Source organism: Pieris rapae, chromosome 18 (assembly GCF_905147795.1).
Source record: "Pieris rapae chromosome 18, ilPieRapa1.1, whole genome shotgun sequence".
Lineage (NCBI taxonomy): Eukaryota > Metazoa > Arthropoda > Insecta > Lepidoptera > Pieridae > Pieris > Pieris rapae.
This window is the reverse complement of record NC_059526.1, coordinates 124,785-152,479: the sequence shown is the minus strand read 5'-3', so window position 1 is coordinate 152,479 and position 27,695 is coordinate 124,785. Positions and strand designations below refer to the sequence as shown.

The 27,695-nt window shown below is 34.5% G+C and overlaps 2 protein-coding genes across 2 annotated transcripts in view; one reads left to right on the top strand and one right to left on the bottom strand.

Annotated features, from left to right (window-relative positions):
* Window positions 1-27,695, bottom strand: part of LOC110999595 — a 170,559-nt gene that overhangs the window by 53,846 nt on the left and 89,018 nt on the right. The window lies entirely within an intron of this gene.
* On the top strand, window positions 26,035-27,066 carry LOC123689951 (serine protease snake-like). The gene has a single exon (XM_045632078.1). It carries the CDS (start codon window positions 26,104-26,106, stop codon window positions 27,019-27,021), a length of 918 nt encoding a protein of 305 aa, XP_045488034.1. The 5' UTR covers window positions 26,035-26,103; the 3' UTR covers window positions 27,022-27,066.

The following is a 27,695-nucleotide window of genomic DNA, read 5'->3' as shown; positions in this document are numbered from 1 at the left end:
ACCAGAGGACGGTTTTCTGCTCGACATTGATTGCTAACTATCCCTATTTACATCACTTTCAATATTCTCTCAACTCGATCGGCCGTGATCGATACATTATCGCGTTTCGGCTAATGCCTTTAGTGGCCATATTGATTAGTCGCTAATAGACGTGTTAATTACTCTCAACGTAGACTTAGTAATTACGTTCCTACTCTTAATGAATGGTACTCGAACACGGTGTAGACGCATAGTTGAGTCGTCGTGTACATTATATATTAATAAAGAAGCCGCGTTGTTAATTAATACGCTAGGATTTCTCAAACTAAAATGAAATTTTCGGTATTCTTATTCTATATATCTATTAACAATCCAAGTTTCTTTGATTTTGAACATATAGCAGACCTTCATATAAAATAAAACTATTCTTTGAAGTGGGTTCGAAACCACAACATAGAGAAACCACATAATCAAAATCCCAATCACTCACTCCGACGCAATCGGTTAGACAAATCATTTTTATTACGTCTGGTGATCTCGAACGATAATAAAACGTTCAATATAAGCTTCTAATTAAGTTTATCTTCGATCTCATCTCGGTATAGTAAAATATGATAATCTCCGAGACAAGAACACCGAACAAAATATTTTTTATGGAAAATATCAAATAAGGATTGTAGTTCATAAAAGGCACTATTTCAGTGCAAGATTATCATTAATTGTATCTTCCGTGTAACAATTCGCTCAGAGGAACCCTGTTCGCATTCTCGTCACATATAAGACAAAATATTTCCAGATATATGTGAAATGTTTTAAAAAGTGAGAGAGGTGCCAATCATAATCTACACAGTAGAAATAATTCCCAGAAATAGCTCAGCGTAGAGTGGGAAGACAATAAGCGTCGGTTAACTGACCGTCCGATTGACCGATCAGCCATTTCCATTAAGCGACCGGCCATTAGACAGATAAGTACGTTTTAAGTGACTACGTGAGAGGCATCCGCACAGTGCTGGCTTTGCCCATTTTTGGATTTAGAGCGATTTTGCGAAATTATATCGGTAAAGCTGAAAGTTGCAATTGAAATTGTCTGAAACGTTATTCGTCGATCAGTGATTTTTATTAGTTCGTAATGCTTGTGAGTTTTGTTGTCTAAGACGAATGCTAATGGTACATATATTGAATTCACTTCGGTCAGGATAGAGAATCGAAACAAAAGACCTGCAGTGATGTTTATCACTTAATGTAAGAACTGAATACACAAAGTTTATTTATTTTAGAAGGTATAAATTAAAATTTATGATAAAAATTTAAGCTTTTGAGCCTAATAGCATAGGGTATCTGAAACATTGAGAAAATTCCTAACTCACATTCGGAGCTCACTAAAGCGTAACTAACAAGAGTTGTATAAATAACAATGTGGACGAGAGTTCTAACAATTTGAACATTGAATTCTTAAAACAATACCTTCTAAATGTAGATACGATAAGTCCATAGCAATAGCCACCGTAATGGCTTACAATAACGCTGATTTTACGTTAAATGCCCTTGTTTCATTCATAAGACGATTTGTGTTCCTAAAACAGTGACACCGCAAGAACACGCTGTATAATGTTCTCGGAAGGTGCCTTTTGTTAAAAAAGTGATAATTATTTAATGCTATTGTTGAGGCTAATTTACAACGTTTTTGTGCACTCGACACTTATTTATGGTGTTAAGTTGTTTTTATAGTTGACAAAATAATCAACCTTACAAATTATTATTAATTTATGATCTGAAACAAAGGAAGTATGCCTAGGGAGCGTGCTCGGTTTTTGTAGAGATAAAATTCTATTTACGTTTCGACAATATGTTCGTGGAAAAAATCAAAAAGCCATTAGTTAGTTTTGACGAGCACTTTCAACATCTACGCTATTTTATTTATTTAAATTAACGACAACAACAACAACAAAATATCTTTATTCATCTAGGTAAACAAGTACACTTATAAACGTCAAAAAATTAAAATAATTGTAAATTTACATTTACTACCAGTCTTCCTTCTTCTATAACAAATATTTATCTTATGCAACCATTTTAACGACAACTTCCCAACAATGTAATATAATGAAAATAAACTCGTTACGAAACCCGACAGTTTACAAGTATCGGAACCGTTGTAGACGTTACTCGGTCGCGTTGTGGTGTATTATGCTATCGTTATTGCATCCTGTCATAATTCATGCCTTGCTTCCTCGGACCACCCTTTTCTTTTACATGCGATTTCAAAACTTCATTAATTTTACTCCTAAGAATGTCTTACAAGTAGGTACAATATATGGCACAATTTACGAATTCTTCATTAAAACAAATAGTTGACGAGACCAGGTTTTCCATGACGTGAAGAATGTTAACTTTACGAGGACACCAGACATTTCATGATTCTGTGTACAATTCTAGTTAAATTATAGTTTTATATTACTGATATGTACGAATAATGTTTTTAAGCCATTTCCGTGAAATGAAACTTTATTGGATAAATGCGATCAGTCAGTCACTAATAACTCTAACAGTGATATATGACCTATATTTATTTTGGGACATAATGACGCATGTTGTATGTTGACTCGAAATGAAGTTATCTATTAACACATGCCATTCGATGGCTTTCATAGAAATAAAATCTCTTTTGAGTAAACGTATTGAAAACCATACGATTTGAAACATGAAGGTCCCTTTCAAAACAAACGTTGGTTTAGCTGAAAATCCAGCAGAGCCTTGTATTTTGTGAAACATTTCCACTGGTCTAAAATATCGTCGCGAGTCGGCCGCTGATTATCAAAGTGTCCGAATTTAATATTTTGAAATTGATTTTTACGCGTAGTCTGATACTTTTTTGATGTGGAATAATCTGGTTATTAATTTAACTAGGAGAGCAATATTATTAATTTTGTTAAAGGGAAATTTACACATCGTCGGTACAAAAATGTAACGTAAGAAGAAAATGATTAACATTATTTTATATTTACTTTATAAACTAAAAAAATATATTTAATTACTCCTTCATCATGGAAAGAGTAAAAAAATCATCTTCCAAGCACTATAAGAAGTATAAAATACATGAACGTAATAATTAATTTGATATATAAATCATAACTTGTGTATCTAATATAGGTTAAAAGCATACCTAATCGTTACACCGTTGAACTTTAATCGTATGTTGTGAGACATAAAATAGGAGTTTTGTATAGGTATTAAAATATCATGTAATATAATAATCCTTTCCTGCTTTTGTTTTTATCATCGAAGAAAAGATATTTGCCTATATATTTACATGAAACTCACTTATTAAGAATTTTATGAACAAAAGGTATGTAATTGCCTTGGAAAGAATTACTCGGTTTATGCAGCATTGTGGTTGGCACACTAATTATGTCTTTAATATGAGTATTTTAGCTACGGAAGCTATTATTCTTTTAATACATGTTAAATTATAATATTTTTTGTATTATTCGTATTGTTAAACAATATACCTATAATTTACTATTGGTAGGCATATTCAATCTCATTTAATATCCGAATTTCGCATGAAAAAATCCGTATATATTTGAAAAGGCCGCAAGGTATAATTACAGATCATGTACAAATATGTAAATGCAGAAAATTCGCCAAAACCTTTCATTTTGCTCATTATTTTGTTCTACGTTATAAAGGATATACGATACAGATATTTTGAATATAATTATATGAACGTAGTATGGGAGAACGAAATAGTAATTTGGAAATGAAAATAATAAAATTGTGATATGAGGATTTTTATCGTTAAATCCAACATTTGGCTATCGGTAACATTTTGACAGTGAGAGAGAAGAACTAGAAATTTCTTTATATGCCATCGTCCAAAAGCTTCGTGTAGGTACGACTGTTAACACAGAATTATAGAGTTTGAATTAAATAATGTTTGTTTATGAAGAGCTGGGAACCCTGACACAGGTATTTTTTACTTAAAAGGGTTTCCAAATGTTATGTTTAAAGAACTTTATTTCTCATTACAAAAACAGAATTATTTTATTTACATGCGAAACTTAATCTTAATATGTATAATACGAGCGAGATACACGTCGCCATTAGCCGTCACAATTTTAGTCAGCTATGTTCATTCTAACATGCATCTGTTACACCTAGGAATGAAAATGTACCTACTTAAACTGAATAAACACTTTTTTATTTAGTGTAATTGAATAATGATTTACTTGTTGAATAGGAATGCAATTTCAAAAGTTCAAGTCCGTTAATAGAGTACGTTTGCTAAGTATACCTACAACAACCAGAAACAATTATTGTTTCGTCGGATCCAGGATTCTCGCACCTTTGTTCAATACATTTTTCTTTTGTCTAGTATTTATCCTTCGATCTTCCGAGTCATTTGATCTTCTTAGTCTACATTAGGAATTATTGTCTTCAGAGCCTGACTAATTATAGGTACATGTTTTTAAAATAACTGACGAGGTCACATTTGCATACTCTTTTATTCGACGCCAAGAAAACTTATCGAGCGTCGCTCTCCTGCAGATTAAATCCGCCTTAACAAATGGATGTTGGCTTATGACTTCTCTTTCCTACATTTAAGTACGACTTATCATATTTACTTTGAAATACATGCGTGGTAATGCAGTTTTGAAACTTCTCTTATACCCTTTTAACATCTGTATAATATTATTCAGACTTCATTTGATCTCAAGAGTAGTTAATTGATTTGCAATCTCCGGGATTCGAATCGGGTAGCGGTGGAATTAAGCTCCATTGGGACCAGAGCATTAGGTAAACGACGTTATATGCACGTTAGAGGTTTTGCAGCTCGTTATATTGAATTGGAATGCATCGGAACGACTCCAGACAGTCTCTATTATCACTTGATAACGTCACCTAAACTAGAAGTACCCTGAATACCATGCCGTACGCTTTTTTTTAAATTTATGATAAAATATTAATTTCATGATTTATTTTTTTAATAAATAAAATTTTGTTATTAAATTTCCAACTTCTGGTGTAACAGAGAAAAACAAATCAGATGATCAGAATAAGAGGTTAGACATGCTTAGGTAACCGTGAATTCCCTCATTTCCTTGTTTCTGAAAGAACTAATGAAAAATCAATCTCGTAACACACTTTTTACTTAAAAACATAAGACAAATTTTACTTCTGGGGACTAATTTTAAAATCGTATGACAAAGACAGTCAAAATTTGCTCAGTGTTTCGTGAGGGCAAACGATATTAATTTTTCGTGAGCCAAAAAACTTGTTAATATTAGTTTAAATATATACTGAGACAGTAAAATACTAGACATTCGCGTGAAAAGCATAAAAATAAATATCATTATGATCCAACACAAAGAAAATATTTTGTATCTACTATACATGGCAAAATCATATTAAAATAAACAGTTCTATATAGGTCGGGCACATAATAGACATTGTCAGGGCACAAACAAATCCCTAAAAGAGTTAACATCAATAGTGCAACCATAGAAATAACTAATTGAACAATATTGACCAATTATATGACATAAACGCTATTTATTACGATTACGCTATTCGAGGTATATATTTACTTTAATAGCTTATAGTGATTAAGGCACAAAACGTCACATTGATATTTGATGCACGTTCCAAGTAGGCGTATACACACGACCTTCGTGTACCTGCAATATTGGGTTGCTATTTTATTTCTTAAGCGATAATATTAACAGTGGATAACAATAACAAATTATTCTAAGAGTTTGTTTGTTTGTGATGGTAGCTCAACAATAAACAGCCAACTCTACTCCAACAGCGAGCAACACTAAAACCATGCACCGAAATTTGATTACTCAAGTTAAATGAAATTCGAATGGGATCTTGGAACTTCCTAATAGTTATCAGCATAACCTCTTAACTTATAAGTCGGTTAAGTCGGCCTCAGCTAAATGACACGGAGCCGGAGCCGTCAAAGCCGATCTTAATTAATTTAGCCGAGCATCGAAGCGGCACCGCCGAGGTAGTTAGCCCGACACTATTAATTTAGACTTAGGCTGTTATAGCCACGTTTTGGCCGAGTTTTGGTCTGTTTGCCTCAATGTCTCGGTTCTCGAGATTTCGAGACAATCTCGAATGTCGCTTCTCCTGCTAGAACAACCAGATATGGAATTCTATTCTTGGAGGCATTTGACGCAAATCAATCTCTGGCTTAAACGTTAATATATATATATATTTATATATATAAGTAAACAACATTCACTCGCTCTGCTTATCTTTGATCTGATGCTCCACGACGTTTGATATTTCAAAGCAGAAGATGGGACTGTACCATCATAACGGGATAAGTTAACTAAAAGCCCACTTTGTAGTTAAGCTACCATTTTAAGCCACACCCGCACAAATGGGCCGATGTGGTTAAATACAGACGGTTTTGTCACACTATCTGATCAATTTTCAAATGAAAAATGTAGCAGTTAAAATCAACAGCTAGTCGGTATCAAAGGAACAGACTGTACTGGAGTTGCATTTTAATGAGGTTATTTCAAATGTAAAACATTGAGGTACATTTCGTAATGAAGGAACAAAGTTCGCAATTTAGACATTATTCATTCTTTTAGCTGCGATTTTTCTTATAGCTCTGCTATCTTTCCTTAAGACATCTTTTTAAAGAGTTGGTTTAGTTCGCTCTTACATAAAATACTGCGGCGCAGCGCACTTTAAAAATGAGCATTAATCTTTGATTTATTGAAGTTTCCACGTTGTTTTTATCCCACTTTAACCACTTTTCATTTTTTATCCGCTTGTTCGACACTGGTTATATATTACAATTAGAATTACAAATTTAGAGACTGTAAATTTGTAATTCTAATTGTATTCTGTATTATTTATTATCGCAGTATTCGTAACTACAAGTTTACTTTTATGTGTTTCAAATGTCGTCAATCTCTTAACAACCCAATAGCCATTACAGAATTAAGTTCTCTTCACAACATAATTCAGGTAATGCAGCGAGAGAGGTGCTAAGCGCAAGCTTCAAACTAATGCACAGATTACGTAAACATTTATCAATATGCAATATGCATATTACACGTGCCACAGAGTAACATAATGATGACAGAAGTGAAATAAAGGTTTTCGCTAGTTTCGTGAAACAGCCAATAAAAACGCATTTCATCCGCTATGTCCACGGCAATCTCATATTCTTGAGGATCGATTAGTAATATATATACTTAGTAGTAGTTAATTTAGGAATAACCAAAACACTTGTGGAGGTAGTTCTTTGGCATCTCTACAGTCCCATTCGCTGTGGTTAGGAGGCTAATGCGTTGTGTGAGCCATGTCGGCGTTAACATGCACTGGGTCGATGACTGTAATCGCAGAGACACGCATATGCATACGTATGCTAATCATATGCGAATCTGTCAGGTCCGCGCGACACATTTTTGAATACATTAAAAGCTTTCAACGATTCACGAGCTTTAATAACTTATTCAGCGTTGAAAGTTGAAACTGACGCGTTACACTCCATTTGCCGTTTGTTTTTTAAACTGTAATATTTTATGCTATGTATGTTTCTATACAAAATTTAATGGCTAAATCAACAGGACTATTAACGAGTTCAATACTGTTTCAAGACGTCGTAAATCGTTAAGTAAAACATGAACTACACGCAACGAACAAATATTTGTGACTCTTTAATTAACACAACCTAATTTGACAAACGATTAACGGTCGACCTTATAACTGGCCTTTTTTGTACAGAGGTAAAAAATAGTGCATAGGTGCAGGGGCACGCAAGCACCTGCCCATCGGGCTTCCGTATCGAGTTACCGCACTTGAGGGGACTCCACACATGACGCGCAATGTGGCCTAGCACGTGAATTGAAAAAACAGGACGTGGATTCGAACGCGGTGAAGGAAAAAAATTGTTTTGGGAAGTTTTTTAAGTAACAATTCGTTAGCGTCGTAAGTAAAAAAATAATTAACGAGAGTTAGAATTATGTTTTTTTTTTAATATACTTTGGATCTAAGATAAATGTTAAATTAAGTTTATAAGGTCCCCGAAGCCTTGTAGGTACGACACGACAGTCTCCGGTTTAATAGCAATAACAGTTAGGTATTTTAATAAGTTGCAAGGTAGCGGCATAGTTGAGTCAGGAAGTTAGCGCCAACTTATAACAAAAGGATTCCAACCAACAGCGGATAAACTTTGATTTCTTTAGCTCGTACACATTGTTTACCAAGTGCTCATTTTAAAACAAGACAACAATTTCTATTGAACACTCTCCTATTCTGTTACAGCCTAAAGTTTTATCTTGAAAAGGCTTTAAAATAATATTGTTTGCTCTTTTCTGAAGTTCACCATCGACGTGAAGAAAATATATTTAATAATCTGTTAATTGTAAAATTATATAAATAAAAGTCTTTATTAGGCACCAGTGGTTTGTCTGACTCAGGAAAAGATTTTAAAGATATAATTTCACAGAGTTGATAAGAATACTTGTGCAAGTGAATTTTCAATAAAGACAGAAAATTTTTATGCAGTGGTTATAAAAATTATTATCATTCTTGCAAGTTGCGTAAAAACATATAACAACACTAGAACATTAATTTATTGTAGTTCCATTACGGTGAACCTTAAGTTTTAACAAAATTAATCCTGTGTCTTTACGTATATGTCACCGAATTAAGTGCACAAAGAAAAGGGCTACAAAGATAAAGTGCAGAGAGTCAGTCATTAAATTCACATAGGTTAGTAATGGTACCATCTCTGCCCGTAAGGCGAACCAGCCAAATGTATTGCCTGTGTTGAACAAATTTATATTATTGACAGAAAATAAACTTAATGGTATTTTAACAAAGCAAATGATGTAATTTCTCACGTGGCCATGTAAAGGCCATAAAAATATCACGAAATAATGCTGTTGTTCTAGCTAACAATTTCTTCCTTGTCTCACTGTTTATTTACACAATCGTTTTCGATATCGTACGTACACTTTACCAAGTAAAGCTCCCATAAAGCAACGGAGCTATGACCTGACCTTCACTGAACGATCCCATCTCCGACCGCCCGCTGCGACTCTGGTATTTAACATCTACGAACCGTTATATCTTTCTTATAGCCGGGTATGCATCGTTCAATCAGTTTTCGAATGTAGCACAAGTAGAGTAGAGTAAGTGAATACGTTATTTAATATTTATGTAATTCAAATCACAATTAGAAATTTAAGGTCAACAATTAAAGATTTTCAATATACATATTTCTTTGTTAAATATTATTTATAAACAAAAAAATTAATAAATAAATATTTTATTAATTTACTGTTTTAATATTGAACCTATTAAAATCTGTCGATTTTAATAGGTTCACTTTTAAGTAATTTTGATATTCTCCGGTAGAGCAGTACTGCATTGCCAACACCGGACATGCTAATGTTAGTGAAGCCTATCGTGTCGGGATGGTTACCCATATTTTAGCTAACCCATTTATGTAATTTATGTGTGGCGAATATTTTATTCATGGTAAATACGTAGCTCAGTATAGGCGTGAAACAAATTTAATAAGTGTATGTTATCATTCCATTGCTTATAACAGTGGTCCAGTACAAGTACCTAATATTTTAGTTGAACAACAGCGTTGGCACATTAGTGTATTGTGCTCGGCAGGTGATCGATGTGACCTCGCTACATCCTACATTTTTTGTACTTACAAGATTAATTTATCGGCAACATCTGCCGCGTGCGTCGCAGTTTGTACTTTTCCAGTTGTGAAAACGTACATCAAATATCTATGTTAAATGAATCACTATAAGGATATGATAACACCCTTTTCACTGAATAAAACGAACAATTGCAGAGAATTGCTCAATAAGTATTTTTTTTATTTCCATTTCTTGTTATTGGAAAAGTTATGTTATAAATTAAAAAAAGTATGTAACCTAAAATAAATACCTGTTTTTTACCAATAAACAATTTAATTACTTGTCCGGTAATTATTTAAAAAAACAAAATGTTTTCTCCACTGTTGTAAGTAAGACTACTAGGGTTATTGATTAAGTTTCGATAAAAGGGACAATCTGTACCTTTCATCTGTTACCAGTGTTTTGTGTCGAAACGATTAGAAACCAACACACACTTTTTAAAATTTTATCGTTTAATTCTAATAATATTATAATTAAGAAATGCATTCGTACAATATTTGTCGAAATATCTAAATTTTTTACGGTTGAAGACTGTCAAGATATTTATCATTCATATCATCTTCAGTGCTTAAGACAACGAAACCAAGGAAACAGTGTGATTGTCACACCTTTTAAGACATTATTGAACATTTGTGTAAATCTACAATATTCCATACTAGTCTTGAAAGATGCACACTAACAGTGCTTGTGAAACTTTTGTATAAATTTTTGTAGAGTTTTCTTAGCGTTATCGCGTGAACGGTTAAGAAATCCTTTTGTTCGATATATTTAGATCCATAGTATCAAAGAATCTCAGGATTGTCCCGGGCGTCACCCGGTTTATTCCGGATGAAATTCCCGGTTATCGAAGCGTGCGGGCGCGCCTGTACCCGGCATAACATCTCACACTAAATTCACACTAACTTACGTTCAATTTCGTTAAGGAATTTCAGGGTAAGATCTGCTATTGTGTCCCAAAGGGTGACTCGACATAATGTCGCTACAGACTTCTTAAGATTTTTAACCGACTGAACAGAGTTAGTGGCTAGTTTAACATTAGAAAACGGTTTGTGTCATCAATATATTAAAAAATAACTGGAAAATAAAATCAATTTCAATTCACAGTTATTGAGTTGCATTTTACAATCATTTCGTTGAATATGTAAATATTTCATAAATGTAAATCAATGGATAGCCCCTATTGAATATCGACGAAGCCAAGGCATGTGTTTATATGCAGACAGCGCGATCAATCCATGTTCAGTGTGACTTTACATTGTGCGCTCATCAATATTAAACAAATACTTGGAACCTCTTTAAATTGTAATAAACTTCGTGGAAGCGAGGGTCCTCGGCAGGTTTCATTAAATCCAGCAAGGCTCAATCGCTCGGCAACGGCAGAGATTTACCTAAGAGTTTATGAGACCTAAATAAAGTGAAGAAATTTCTTAACTTTCTACTCTTGTCTGAGCGAGTTAACAATTTAACTCTATACAATGTAATCATTTACTTACATGATATGAGATTACATACACAGCAAACATTTGGAATTCCGTTAAATTTTTTCCACGGAAAACGCACGTTTTAAAATATTTAAATTATATCTCTTTCATTTACCTAGATAAGTTATAAGGGAAAGAAGGGCGTTAATAAATCCCTTTGTACGTCCATTAGCAAAAGCTCACTAAAGCTTATTAACAACTATTTTTTTCCCATTAAAACGAGTATAAAATTCCTCCACACCTCGCGCGAAACTCGAGACGAGTTTCAGTGAATGGCCGCCATTTGCCAAACCATAATAGCTTATTATTTAATGGCGACGTGTCGTATTTCAATGTTAGCGTTTCCCAAAGTTTGCTTATCTGCTGCTGATCCTGTTTACGTTGGGACAATGACGAATTAGCTGACGTTACCGAAGTAATGTTGCTGTTGCTGTCAAAACTGTGATCTATGCGGCCGATCTAAATACGGGTTGCGAGGTAAACGGTGAGTCAAACGAGAAAGCTCGCTCTTTACACACTATGTATTACTTTTAAAATGTCGATTCGATTTTATTGATTTTTGATTCGAATGTTCGAATTTTTATTTGGTAAGTTTTGAATTGGTCACGATATCGGTTTTAAAGTTTTGTTTTATAAATATATATTTTTGGTAAGGTTTTTTATTTTTTAGCACATGTTTAACCCCAATAGCGCGACGTCTACCATTTGAGAATTCCTGATATAATATTTTCAAAATTAACAATATAATTGGGTACTCGTTCACATTGCGCGTACAAAGGCGCCTTTATACATCTGGTGCTTTAAAAAAAGGGCGGATATGGCAAACAGAGTTCAATAGAGATGGACCCTAAGGCATCCAGTCTGCGACTTCCAAAAATCATAAGCTCCAAAAACATTCATCGAGAAAGTGGTCTTACTGTATGGACATAAGATTGAAAAGTGTAAAACACGGTTTCACCGTTTTTAGTAGCCGTAATACGAAGTTGAAAGTTGCATCTGAGCATCCCTTACAAACTCATTCATTCTGTTCAGAAAGGTCCTGTCGATAGTTTTAGAGGATTTTGTGTCCTATCCTAAGACGATAAAGATGATTCCAGAATACCAAGACGTATTCTTTGTAGTCGCGACAGTTGTGTTAGGTGTAGCGTATAATTAGCAACAAAATTGCTAGGTAAAGTCATATTTGGCAACTATGTAATTTTGTTTTGTTTGTTGCGTGACGTCTTGGTACACTCCGTAGTTAGGGAAAATGAGTAGTTAAATTGTAGCATTGTGTGACGTATTGCGTATTTTAAATTAACTGCGAAGAATCATTTATACCTGAAGGGATAAAGAAGCATACGTCATTCCCGTTATTTAGTTAGTAAATATTTATCAAAACAATTTCAAGAGTTTTTATGAATGATATCAATTTTATACACTACATTAATTTTAATATATTTGTAAGACCGTATAAGTCTAAGATACCGTAGCAAACACTTATCGCTAAATTAGTAAATCAACATCAACGCTGCAAAAGACGGCATCAAGAAATCATTGTGTATTTGGGTCAAAAATCAGTTCACAAAAGCTACAGGAAGAGGCGAGTAATTCGATAGCTTTCAGATTAAAAGCCTCTAAAGCTCTCCTTTCACAGAGTAACTAGGTTTCCAATATCGACACTTTTTTCCTCCGAAAATTTGTCTTATAAAAGCTTTTCTGGTTGACTGCGCATTTTAAAAGAAATGAAGGCAGTTAATAACACTCTATACATGCATGCGATTTTGAGATTTCTTACAGTAGGTATTTACGTAACAATATTTTATATTATAATGTATAGTTTCTATGCGATATTGTTTGACCTTGTTCTTCTGTCTCTCGGGTAAATATATTTCACGTATTGCGGGCATCTTGGATTAAAGTCAAAGGAAATTAAAACTTACTTACGGACTAACAACTTAAATAAAAAAAAAGTACCCAATTCGTTTTCGAAGTTGCCTATAATGGGTGAACACGATATTTGCAATTTAAGCGAGAGCGCGTAGCAACGAACTAGCACTTCCATCATATAAATACAATCAAAAGTGTTTACGACGACATCCTTTAGAACAACATACCGGTTATATTGACCAAAATCATGCAGGTTAAAGGATTAGGTAGGTACTTAATAATAACTTCATTGGTGCTTACGACTATCGGTTTGTACGAACAATTTCTTTTTTTTTCTTTTATTTATTTCGTAACATTTACAGCTTATGACTAACTTACTTACTTAATATAATATTATATTAATGCCATTAATAATTCTTTACATATAGTACTTACTCCATATAGTAGTCTAGTAAGTATTTATTCTATCTATTCACTATTTTTTCCATTGAGGAGCCCAGATGTTATAGCTCTCGTTGCCGACGCCACACTTGCGGCGAATGGGTCAATATCGCAAGTTAAACTGTTAAACTTATTCGCCGCCCTAACCATAAAGCTGTTCCCTCTGTAATTGGTGTTAACTTTAGGAGTGTACAATCTGTGCATCTTTTTTAGCGTCCTATTATACACACGGAGGCACACCTTACTAAGTATCTGAGGACAGTCAATTTTACCTGAAGCCAATTTGCAAAAATATGTAATATATATATATATATATATATATCTCACGCCTAAGACAGTTTCTCCACTGCTCCGGTCCAGCAAATGTTAATTAGCGATCCGATTTAGAAACTCACAACAGTACTTATGTGCATCTCCACTACTCCGGCATACGGTTTTTAACGGTCCGATAACTTGCTAGAACGGAACGTGGTGTTTTATCGTTCGACGTGATCGACAATGATGCCAACTTGTACAAGTTTAGGGGAAAACAAGATGTCCAAGGGTTTTTCAGGGGGTTCATTTATTTTGGGGAATTTTCTACAATTTATGTTAAGCTTCGAACATTTTTTGTTTCTCATGATTGACATTGACTTGCCAAAGTCAAAATATGTAATTCCTTAAACTTCCTTCGAACTGACTCCCATGGGGACAACCCACAGATCGCTCTTATAGCCCGCTTTTGCACTAAAAATTTCGAATTAATTTCAGCGGCATTACCAATAATATTTTTGAATTTTAGATCTAGAATCTAAAATATATGAGAAGATATCGATGTCGTTATAACAGATTTTGACTGTAATTAATAACATCCAACTGGCTAAATAGAAAGACCTACGTAGCAGGCGATACTACGTCGTAGAGCTACGCCACTATAGCCAATTTAGATGGCAGTAATATGGAGACATAAACGTATGCTCGAACGAACAGAGTCACGTGACCCAATAGGTCTCCCATGCGTGAGGGTTCGATAAATTGAATTAATTAGCCTTAATTAAAGCGAACTACATGAATTATTGATGACGTCATAATGCACTGTTCAATAGATATGCTTTAGAAGCTGGATTTGCAATGAGATCGATCTGACAAACTAATTATACTCGTGTAAAGACTGTATTGGCTAATATAGGTATTTAAAATAATTTTAAAAAGAATCACAGAACCTATAAGAATACCTCATCACCTTTGTTTGATACCTGCTAACTTGAACGTTACAATTTATACGATATTGTGTGGATCTCAAACAAATTTAACGATATTCGATATAGATGTTTGTTCAGTAGTAAAAAGAACGAAACAGCTCTTCGTCGGTTGTAAAGATGCTTTTTATGACATCACGAAAATCACGATCGCGACGTGACAATATTCTGGTAAAAATCTCTTAACATTTCTAACAAGACAGCTGCATTTAAATCGCGTAACCGATTAAGACAACACAACATATCACTATTAGCTATACCCGTCTACCAAACATTATTTGAAATATTCTCACGTACTTGACAGGCTATAGTAATGTTTACTCTTTTGGTAATATTTATTATTATATATTATAGTCTAATTAGCTAAAAATCTATTAGGAAAGTGAAGTTAAGGAGATCGCTACACGATCAACACTGTGTCCTTAATGAGAACGAAATGAGAATAAACTGCAATCATCGGCATCTGCTCCTTATTGTCTTTCGTAAGTAGTGCACAAACATTGTAGGAGCAAAACAAAATCGAAATAGAAACTCGAATGAAACGAATCGCAGAGAATAGGGCAGAATTCATTAGCTTTCGCTTTGATACGCGAACGGTGAGTTTTGTTTATAGTGCGGCGGGACGGGGGCAAGGGGCGACAAGGGGGGTGAGGGGAGGAAAGCGCATCTCATTAACGCTCAAACAATAGTCAATCCGGCGAGAGGATTCAGTCGCCAAATCGCATTTCGTCTCTTGACAGACATTTAGAGCCGCCTTTCAACGGGGCAGTTAGACGTCCCAGTATTTTTGACAAAACTTCAAGTGTGTAAGAATATTAAACAAATCTAAATTTAATTTAATTATTCATAAATAATTTTAGTGAAAAAACACATTGCGACATTTTTAAGATTACTGTTTTCTTGTATAGTGTGATTAGTGCACTTTTCTTACTGTGAACATTTGAACGGATATTTAGATAAGATTTTGGGTGAATATTATCAACCATCTCACTCCCATGGACTGATAACTAGCGCCAGTCGAGGCCTCACTCAAACGTAGCTCAGCCTCCGGACTGGCTCCGACCGTGATTGGACGCGAGTACGAAATCCTTTTAACTGACTCACTTCAACACGACGAAGCAGCGCTAAATAAACACAACTAGTGGCGAATTCCAACTTCCACCCGGAAATTCTAACTTGAAATGCTTTATAAAGTATCGCTTTGAGAGTGATATTTTCACTCTTTGAAAACTATCATGGCTCATTTTATATTATATAAATAACGAATTAGTATCGTTCGTTAAGTGGTGTTCTCAACCGACACGAGCTCATCGATAGATTAAGACTTCTACACTGTCTCGAGAATCCATATATAAAGATATTTTAAGTTTAACTTCACCTATTCAGACACATTTTTATAGAAATAAATTAATATTATAGCGTTGCTTTTCGTGTAATAAAATTTTACATGCAATTCCCAAGAGCAATGATTTTAAACAACAATGGGAGCATTTTTTATTGTTCTCGATATGGCGAGTGTCAGTAGCCACCGATACGCTACCAGTTTATTCACTACACTATACTTTTATTTTCTCATTTTAAATTTCAATGAAAATTACGCGGTACGCTCCATAATCGTGATTTTAATAATGTAGTTACTGGATACCTACTACACAGATGTCAATACTGTATTGTTCTCGTTTTACTGTGATTCAATCGAGATTGTTTTTAGGTGTATATAAGTGAGTTGTCGTCTGAAGGTTATCCTTAAAATAAAACATCGGAACGTTTTCTGGGTTAAAGAGAAACAGTAAATCTCTTGTATTATAAACTAACATTCATTCCATGCCGTAGTTCAATTCATATTGCGTTCCGAATGTCAGTCAATTACTGAGATTGCGGCATCCATCGGGCTATCATCTGACCACTCTCCGGCCTACAGCATCACTGCAACTATTTTAGAAGATTAGCATTAGGCTCATATTAGCTTTACAGAGAATAAAAGAATCTGCCATCACTGTGTAATCATCACAAACGTATCTTTGTAAATCGCCAATTAGAAACGAAACGAATTAATTTATATAAATACCTATTCAATAAGTGAAATTTGCTACGTATTACCAATAAACCACAAAAGCCGATCGCAGTCGAGTAAATTCGTGCCAATATTTGTAGAAATTGTTAAAGCTAAAACAGCAATAAGCTTATTCCTATAAATCAATCCCGATTTCGCTCGATCCGTAAAAATCGCTACCGCAACAAATTGCCGCCGATTTGCCTCCACGATGCTGTATTGTCACAGTCTACGCAATTTGCAGACAAGAATAATACCCTGCCACCAATAGACTGGTAATCTATGCAATATATATTTTAGTAATTAGAACAGTCTTCAGTCAAACCTTTCGGTTTAAACTCAGTAAACAGTTTTGTAAGAACATACCTTGCAAATAACCATGACGCGTAGAAACGAAATAAATTTCCTACTTTTGTTCTGTTGCATCGACTGTGGTGATGCAATATATTGTGCAGCTAATACCCCCGAGCGCAAGGTCAACAAAACGTACCCTTTTATCCCCTTTATCCTAATCTAGGGGTCGCAGCCACTCCACTATTATATGTTTGCAGACCCTAAATCAACTAAGACCTCTATTCGGCATTGTTTATATTTCATTACGACATGTGTGTTGCACCGAACCCGCATTCCCCGCGCATTGTTCCACTTTCATCGGCAGATGTAGGCCGAGATTTCGGCTGCTTAATTTCACATTGATCTGAATCATATCGAGAATATAAAATGCGTTGAAGACATTTCAGAGAATTGCTAGTGGTACTTTACCTACACCATACATTCAGATCACATACTTTGGAATACAAATTATCAGAGGGAAGTTATTAAAGTAAAAAGGTACAAAGCAATATTTAATTAACCTATTAAAATGGAGGAACATTTCTCTCTTTAAAATCTGATCTCTTAATTCATTATCAGCCCATGTTTACTTCAAACAAAACAATAAGATATTTATAAGCACTCAATCTGAGTGACGAGATTCATATCGTATTCCGTTTGCAGGTGAAACTTACGCCTAATAGACCTAGATTGTGAAAGTTATTAGAAATAAATGTAACCTTATTATTTTACCTTTATTATAAATACTTAGCTTATAGATACATACCGCCACGATACCATATTATTTTGTATTTCAACTGTTTGTTGCTATGTCCAAAAACTGTGAATTGAACACATACAAGGATAATGAAATTCATCACATTTAATAACATTTCGGCACGATGGTTAATAAAATCTCCCTCCCCCCTCATCCCCCTGTATCATTAGTGTAGCAATTTACGAAGGTGTGACATTTGATTATTATAATTATTAAAAGTTGTGTTGCTATTTTCGCACAGAGCTTCATTAACTTAGCTTTGATTGCGGATACATATACCATGTGAATATTCATTTAGATTTTTTTCTTGGCTTATCCCGTGCATTCTTCCCGACAAAACAAACGTTTAAATTGTTAATTAACAATAAAAAAATAAATGAAATACAAAGTATAAAGTCAAAACACTACAATGTATAACAAATACAACAGCGAAAAAATACAAAATGGCGGACGATATCACCAATTGCTATGAGCAATACGTACCAATATTGTTACTTTATTATTCAATCAATTTAGTAAAAACGGAGGCATTATAAGAATAATTCATGGGGTATAAAAATAGGGGAGTGAGGCGCACGTGCCGCGATCTAATAATGAATAGATTTATCCACCATTTTCGGCTGACAGCTGACTACTTGTCATCGATTTTATTAACAATAATTTCTAGGATATATGATTTATACAGTACATTTAAACAAAAAATACAAAGTATATAATATATCAAAATCTTTATTAAGTCGCAAATTATTACAAAGCCGTATTCCTTGCGATAAATAAAAACTGATAAAGTATTTAAAAGCCCCAAAATTTCCTGGGTATTAGGAATTCGGTTGGAACTGTAACGAGAAGTAGAGCATTTTTTTTTGTTGTGAAAAGCCCCTTATTATGAAATAAACTACCGCCGGCTATGTGGTCATTGTTTTGCAGATTACAGCCTCGTTGTTACTGAATATCTCTGTTATGTGAATAATTTGTATAATTTCTACTCATTTGAATTAACTATTCCGTATAATAAGTTAATGTGGGATAAATGAATTATTGGCTGATAATACGCAGTTAATATTTTTGATACGCGTGGATTTATTTATTCAATTATTGCCCGAAACTGTTTTTATGCGTACATTTTGTATCATAAGATATTTTGCTCGTACTCAATGATTTTCTACTTAAAGGCAGTGTAGGTTTTAAAGCCTGTACCGAATAAACAACTTTTACCAGATCAATGATTCAATATTCATAAGTACATAACCTTGATATAGGAGGAATTTCATGAAAATAGTCTGTCACAGAGGCTCAATATAACAGCTCGTAACCGACAGAATATATATGAAAAAAAAATCGTCCAACTCTGAGAAGCAATAACTGTACGATAGGCCCCAGACGACCAAAGCACGTGGACCTAATCAAAATGGAAGTGACCTAAAGGTATGAACGCATCTTTTCAACAATTATTTTTCCATAGGAAATGAGTGGTAGTATCGATTTTAATTAGTGTTTATAATTTTTAACCTGCACCAAGTGACAAAATCGGTCATGATTAAGTCGCCAGTCGACATTTTTATACGTTATCTGATTCGTTTTGTCATAAACTAATATTTTGTCTAAAAATGGTAATAAAGTCGACATAAAGTAATCACATCCAGTATCCGTACCTCGAAGAGATCGGTTCGCGTAAAGTTTTGATAGCAGATGTTCGCCAATATTTGAGAAGCCGCTTTTATTTAGTTTTCATTTTCCGCGCGGAGGGAGCCTCCGTAACGACACACACTATATTACTTTGTTTAACTCAGAGCTTTCGCACATCGCCGTCTTGTGGCTTTACTTAATTTATGGGTCCTACTAGAATAAAACCATTTATTCAGAAGTAAAATATGGTTATATTTTAAACTATAAAATCTTGACCAGGTGCGGTGGCAGATGCCGAGGGCTAGATAGTTAGGCAAACGTTGGCTTTATTTGTCTAGTGGAATTAATTTGACAGTAATTTGTTCAACGCTAACACGCGATGTGGTCACGCTGTTTGATTCTTATTTGTTATAAAAAACTGTTGAGCCTACTGTTATTTTCAAAGAAAAGTCTGCTTACATGTCTAAATAAGTAGAATTGCTTAAATAGTGATGAGTGCCTTATGTATCAGACTACTTATTTTCCTGTGAATAATGAAAGACAAAGAAACAAAGAAATCGGAAGTGTATGATTTGTTAAGTTAATAAATTCAAGTGTAGTTGACGACATATGGTGCATTTCTCACCTTTATGAAAAGTGCCGCATTCGCAAAACATTATTATTTTCCGTAAACTAAACCGTAATCCGTTTATTCGTCGTACTAGTTTAGTTGGTCGTATTACGGTGAATTCAGTTTAGAATTCCTATACTTTTATTATTATTCTGTGTATGTCGACGAACTGACTGTGGTAAGTAGACACTTTGGGTAGTAAACTTCTTGCCGACTTACATTAAAGAATATACTTAGCACTATGATTTTAATACAAAACGAAGCCATATAACATGTCATATTATATTGTATCTTGAAGCAAATTGTAAAACCCTTTGATTTTAGTTTAATATACATAGGATTCGTTAAATCGACGAGCGTTTGTCCATTTTGCAAAAGCATTAAAATCGTGGCCATTTCACATGCAATTGTATTATGTTAATTCCACAAATTCCTATTCATTTTGTTTTCTACGTGGCGGAATTAAATAATAAATGCAGCGTCTGTCCATTCCCATGTATTGTTGCTTCGTAATTACGTACATCGACAAATTACACGTGTCCGTCTGTCATTACTTTCAAAATATCAGTGAAATTATTAAGAAAAGCGAGTATTTTCAAACGTCTACTCAATGAGTTCTAGAAAGCGTGAAACAACGCCATTTAATGTAGCACGTTCGAATTTAAATTTTAAGAAGTTTGGCAAATTTAAATTTTACTCCTGAAACAAAATTAAATGTTTACATTTATTCTATAACTAAATAATAACATTACAGTCCTAGTTCAGTTCCATAAAGGTTCAATGATCAGAATTAGTATAAGTGGCTAAGAAACTCCATTAATATATCAATATATCTTCGTAGTTAAAAATGACTAAGAATTTGATTTTGTACGGCGGGGTACTTCTACTCCCGAACAAATGTCGTTAATCTAATAAATTAATTGGTAGACCAAAACACAGACCCGATCGACAGGAAGCCGCCTCCGACGATTCATTTCCTGTCAAGATTCCCATAAAACAATGGGGCGGTGTCGCGTGGATAGGGTGTTCTAACACCAAGCTTTTATTTGCCATCCGATATAAGTACAGACGATAATATGCTTGGGCCGTAGCGTTCCAGTGCAGTTGGTAGACAGTACTGCTGACCCCAGAGCTGGTAGGACATAATGCTAGCATTAAAGGTTCTCTCACTGCTAAGGGGACCAAACTTTTTACATTTCTTTTAATATTTTTAAATTATTATCATCATCACAATGTAGGTTAAGAATTCTAAAGTATTCTACAGTTGTGAGATTTTAAATAAATATAATAAATACACAAATTAGAAACGACATTTAAATCATTATAATAAATAGTAGATAATTGAGTTTCAATTTAGTCTGTATTATCTGCAAACGAATATTTTGAAATAAATAAGTAAATCAAAGAGATTTTGTAAGACAATACATAAAACGCACATCTGTCACTATGAGTACACACACATCAACATGCAAATTATGGATACCTAGGTAATCTTCGTTGTATATTGTAATTATTATATATGTATTACATAGTATTTGCATAGGCTATGAATAAAAAAAAATAAGGGAAAAATTAAAATCATTTATCAATTATCGTCTCAATCGTCTCAACCATCAAACAATACTGAATCCTAAATACAGATAAAACATTAGATTTATAACTTCTGATAATAATTTAGTGGTGTTGCGTGTCAGTACTACCAAGCGCATCGTGTATGATCAGCCTAACCGCGCCCTGCCATGACAAATTAGCCGACACAAATTCCCGATCTAATTGCGATCCTACACAATCGTAATTAGATTTGTTAACAATCGATATTGTCAGCCGATTTTGGCATTATTATGTTCCTCTTGAGAAGCATCAGTTTTTACATTCATAATTCATATAACGAGCCATTATTATTGTGAGACTTGTAATATATTATTTATTTCTTAGTATTGTCCTTGATATATTTATATACTACTGAATCTTTAGGGAAACTTTTAAGAGTTAAAATTGTATGAAACTTTGCTCCTTAATAAATAATAAATGGGACGATTAATTTGTACAAATAAAGTTTCAAATTTCAATAAGTTGACGGGAGAGGGGGAGGGAGGGCACAGAATGTTATGAACAGTAACAAACGACAATAAAATATAACAAAATTTTGATAGTTAATTTGTATTAAACTTCGCTGACACATAATGATTTCAGTGTTTTGTACTAAAATATGTATGTTTCTGATGGTAGGGAAGCCCACGATGCTAAATGGGGATTTACTCGAGCGTCGTGGAGACCTATTGGGTTGCAAAGCTTAGATGATAAGAAGAAGAAAATTTTATATGATATCTATATCTATACCTACCTTTTCATCGGTGGGGAAAGCGATAAAGTCATTTTTCTAATAGGCCGTACTGAATAGTTAATGGGATTGAATCATTGACAACTAAAACATAATATTTTAATAACAAACGCCCATTAACAAAAAAAATGAATGTGAATGAATGTATTGTTGTAAATGAAATATTTTTTTAGATGATCACATTCTATAGAGTTATAGGGCATTTTAAATTCAGAATTAGATATTTAAGCGATTTGTATCCCGCAACTGTATTTGTTTCAACGTGACTATGACGAGATTGAAACCCCTCTCCAAGTTTACAACTTCTGAAATCACTTCTTATTATTCCGATATTTATCAAATAAATTTACCTAATCCAGGCATCAAGTGAATCAAATTTTAACTGACATATCAACAACTGACAACGAACAAAACTAATGTAAGAAAGTGTGCAATAATAAAAATAGTACAACCTTTTATTTCAGATACTTTTATACTTAAACACGTGTTTCTATAATAAATTAATTCCTGGATATCCTTGTGCCCTTTTTGGTAAAATCTACTGCAAACTCCGCCAATATTGTCTGCATTGTGCCACTCTCAGCCACATACCAGCTTATGTTTCCTTAATTTGTAGTGGACAAATACTAATGCTCAAAATATTATACCGTGTCATTTCATAATTATGAGTAATAGTAAATCACCTGCCATTACATATTCGTTCTTGTATCACCATTGTTCACTTGACATATCTCGGCTCCGCAAACACACACACATACAAACCATACCTACCTGCCGTCAAACCACAAAAGGGTAGAAATCCTACACCTCAAGGGTTGAATTGAATCTCGGCTCCGATGTTTATAGAACGGATACTAAACCCTATTATTCGGTTGTTAATTAATCAAGTGCGTGCAATTTTTATTACTTGTTTAAATATAATACATACTGTATATTAATATAAACAATAGGTACTTAGTTAATGACAACTTCGGAAAGTTTAATTTGTAAAATATTGTGTTGCGTATGCTAATTACACATTCGCGCTTAATTAAGCGAACAATCGATTGACTGAACAGGTCAAAATAGTTCACGCACCGCTTTTAAATTAACTTATTTTTTCCGGCAGAAAAAGTGACTTTTCAAAAAAGCATTCGCCACACATGTCTCGAAGTCAACGATCGCTTAACTCTCAAAGTATACTCAGCATACAAAGTGTGAGATGTGCCCCCCTCGCACCCCCGGGGAAAGGCCGCTTCTCTGCGCGACTGTCCCATGAATATAAGATTCGAACGGGTATCGTTTTATCAACTTATTCAACCGTTATATTGGATTCGGCAAAACAAAAACCGACTTTTGCAAATTAGATTATTTCCATTCGGGTTCACGTTTATAAAGAATCTTTTTGGCGGCAGAAAAAATTCTGATCAAAATTATAAAAGGCTGTTCCTCCTCCGAAAACTGATTATTCGCTATCGGTTGCAGAAAGGAATCATTTGAGAGAGTTTTTAAATTAAGTCTGACTATATGCTACTGTCGTTGATAATTTTAACGACCCTAAGAAAGTAAAAAAACTGTTTTTTGACATTTTTAATTTCTTTAAATAAAAACCAACCTCTTCTTATATATAAGTATACATAAAGTATACTTCTTACATATATGTTGCTCTTATTAAAACGAGCCTATTTCACTTGACAAAAAATTAACATTGCTGTAGGACGTAGAGTACCTACGTCCAAAAACCTTTAGATTTTTCCTAATCGAAGGTTTCGTGCATTCAGTGCAGTTTCTTGAATTCGCCTGGTATACCATAAACATTTAAGCTAACTACAAACGCCAAAGTTATACCCACACTATGAGTATAGAACACGCTTCAATAGGAATAGCATGTGTGTACTCGAAGTTAACACACAAAAGCGACAATTAAGCCAAATGCGAAAATTAAAGTTTTTAGCTTCACCCGCGAGATAGTGCAAGTTGGCAGCAGACCAACCGCTCCTAATGTAATCTGTGACGAGCTTTATACCCCGAGTTAAGGTCGTTTTGCTGCTAATCTCCGAATTGATGTCATTCGCCTTTTTGCTTTTTACTAAGCTTTCATAAAACAATGGTTCAAGTCCACAAAAGACACAGAAGAACTGTGAAAAGTCAAAAGATTGTGAGTGGTTTAAAGATGAAAGTACGGTACATCTACTCTTGCTTAGTAAGAATAGAAGATCTTGTCTTCTTATAAGTTACAGTCTGGTTTAACGTCCCAGACTTTATTTTATAGAATTATCTTTAAAATTTAAATTTATATAAATTCAGCCCTAATAGCAGATACATACATTTCTTACCTACTACTTACTGAACAGCAACTTAAATGTCTATAAGAACATTCGAGAATCTTACGAGTCTCATTAGGCGAGTTTCAAGGTTCCCGGGGTTATTAAAACTTTTACACTGACCTCATTGTCATTCAGCTACTCTCACCTTCTTTTTATTCACCCTCTATAATATATTTAGTTTGGAGCAAACTCCTATAGATTATGGTAAATTAGACGTTAAACACACACACATACACACATGAATAGCTATATTGTTAGTTATGGATAGATAGATTTAGGAATATAAGTTTAATTTTTTAATGTTTTTATCTAGAATAGTTGGTGTGGGATTTTGGAATTCTATGGTATTAGTAAATACTGTTAAGATAGAAAAATGTAGTGATAAATAAATAAATAAATGAAGCATTTGCGAGAGCAAGACAACGTATTTTTTATTTTATGTGACAAACGTCAGTATCTCCAGAAATATAAGACTGAATTTAACTATATATTATATAACATTATCATCTGAAAATCAGTTAAAAACATAACCGAAGAATTAGTAAAAGGAAAAGAATAATAAAAAACGAATAATCAGTTATTTGTTTAATAATTATATAATAACTAAATAACTACTGCTATTTGAAAAGTTTTCCGGGAGGATGTCTTGTCGAAGGCACGTTATCCGACTCCCGCCTTACAACTTTTGTGTCGGAAACACTTGCGCGAAACTGAATTACGATACTTACTACGTGCGTACGGACTCGAACGCATAAAGGGCGTCGCGTCGCTGCGAAACAGACAGTGTCTATAATTACGACCCTGTTTTCTCCACAGACACACGATTATTATACCGAATTGTCACTCATGAGGGACAATAATTGTAATGTGAACTACAACTTAATTAAAGAGCAGACAAATTGCCTTCATGTTAATTGCCTTAAGTAGTTTATTGCAGTGAAATGTGAGAACATTCCGCTCTTACTTTACTACGTAAAAAATTTAATACTTCAAAGCGAATCGTATCAAGTAGGACGACAGAGAAATTTGTAGGTCTGTTTCAGTATAAATCTATATATAATTTTTTTGAATTTTTTAAGAATAATTTCATGTTGTATTTCAAATCTGCTACGAACTCCTAGAAAAAAATCTCTCGTACACTTATGTATGTACTTAATTCGATAAAACAAATAAAAAACAAGCAAACCGTAAGTAAAAAACACATTACTACATAACCACGGCGCAGTAAATCCATTCGAAACGCTGAGATTACCTTAATGGCTAATATTCACATACCATTAACTCAGCGAGACGAATTATTGATAACCGCCACTACCGGCGGCCTCAGTGCTCGGCGCTCACCGCCACCAACTAGCTTTACATTTTTCATGGGAAATGATAATATGCTTTGTACTTTTCGCGCTCAACTTCGCGCCTGCGACCTTAGTCGGCGAAAAGGCCATCTTGGCCTGTACGACCCACGGTCAATCTATGCTCGAGTGCCATAACGTTTTATATCCCAACTCGAAGGTGAGAGTTCCTGTAGACCTTCTGCTCTACCCGCACATGGTTTTGATTGGGTTTCAAAACGACAACAAGGAACCGACTTGGAAATGCGGTGGAACACTGATAAGCGACAGATGGGTGGTAACCGCTGCGCACTGTATTGAAGATCCCATGTCTGGACCTGCAAAAGTTATGAGAATTGGAACTGCCACGTTTGAGTTTGACGAAGTCGATGAGTTGGCACAAGAAAGACTTATATCTGCGATTGTTCCTCATCCCGGATATCGGCCACCGTCGAAATACCACGATATAGCGTTGATGAAAGCCGAACCGCCATTTATACTCAGCAGAAACGTTCGCATCGCATGCTTGCAAGTAGATGACAATATTCCATCTGTTAAATTGACAGCCATAGGCTTCGGGACCACGAGATCTGGAGCAGCAGCGGGTAGTCAGACTTTAATGAAGGTAGACGTCGATGTCATCAACGGCACGGTGTGCAATCGATCAATGAGGATTTTAATTCGAAGAAAAGTTCTTGCGAATGGAATTACGGATGAGCAGATGTGCGCCGGCGACTACGAGAACGGGGGAAAGGATACGTGTCAGGGTGATTCGGGAGGCCCTCTTCAGTACATGGAGGAGCATGTGGACTGCATCCGGACTTTCCCTCTTCACGTGTTGGTCGGAGTGACGTCCTTTGGAAGGGATTGTGGAAGGAAAATGGCTCCAGGTGTATACACACGGGTTTCTCGGTACATTGAGTGGATCGAGAGTGTTGCCTGGCCTGGGGTTTATATATCATGAATTGTAAATAAATCTTAATTTACAATTAAAAGGGATTAAATTTTACGTATTTATTTAATGCGCGTATATGAGCAGTGTTCTTGGCTAATTTCTAAAATAAATCTGTAATAACAAACACAATATTAAGATTTTGTGATATTCTGTAATCGGAGAAGTCGTTATACGTGAACATTTTAATATTACTGATTTAATGATTCAATAAAATAATATTTCAACACCAGTAATAGTGATAAATCGTTGCAATGATAAACCTAAAACACAGAGGTTCGAGTCATCCTCGTAGCAGCCCGATTATTGTTGCACATTAAAGTTTTAAATAGTTTAGTTTTAATAGTACACTGGCAATTGACAAAGAACATCAATAATGAACTTAAATAAACATAAATATAGTAAGAAAAGAAGCAAGCAAAACATTTAATGTAGACACAGAGTTTTTTGTTTAGAAGGGCAAGAGGCTACGGGCCGCACAAAAAGGGCAGGCGTCGCAGCCATTTTTCCGCCTTTTGCGGGAGGAGCAGCTATATTCCACTGCGGTGCTTGCTATAAGAGTCACGGAACTACAAAGGCAATCGGTACTTTTAACTAAAATTATCTCATAAGGCGTCGTCAGTTACGACTTACCTGAAACAGAAGGAGGCAATGTTATCTGTTATCAGCTGTGTGCTTGTCAAGGT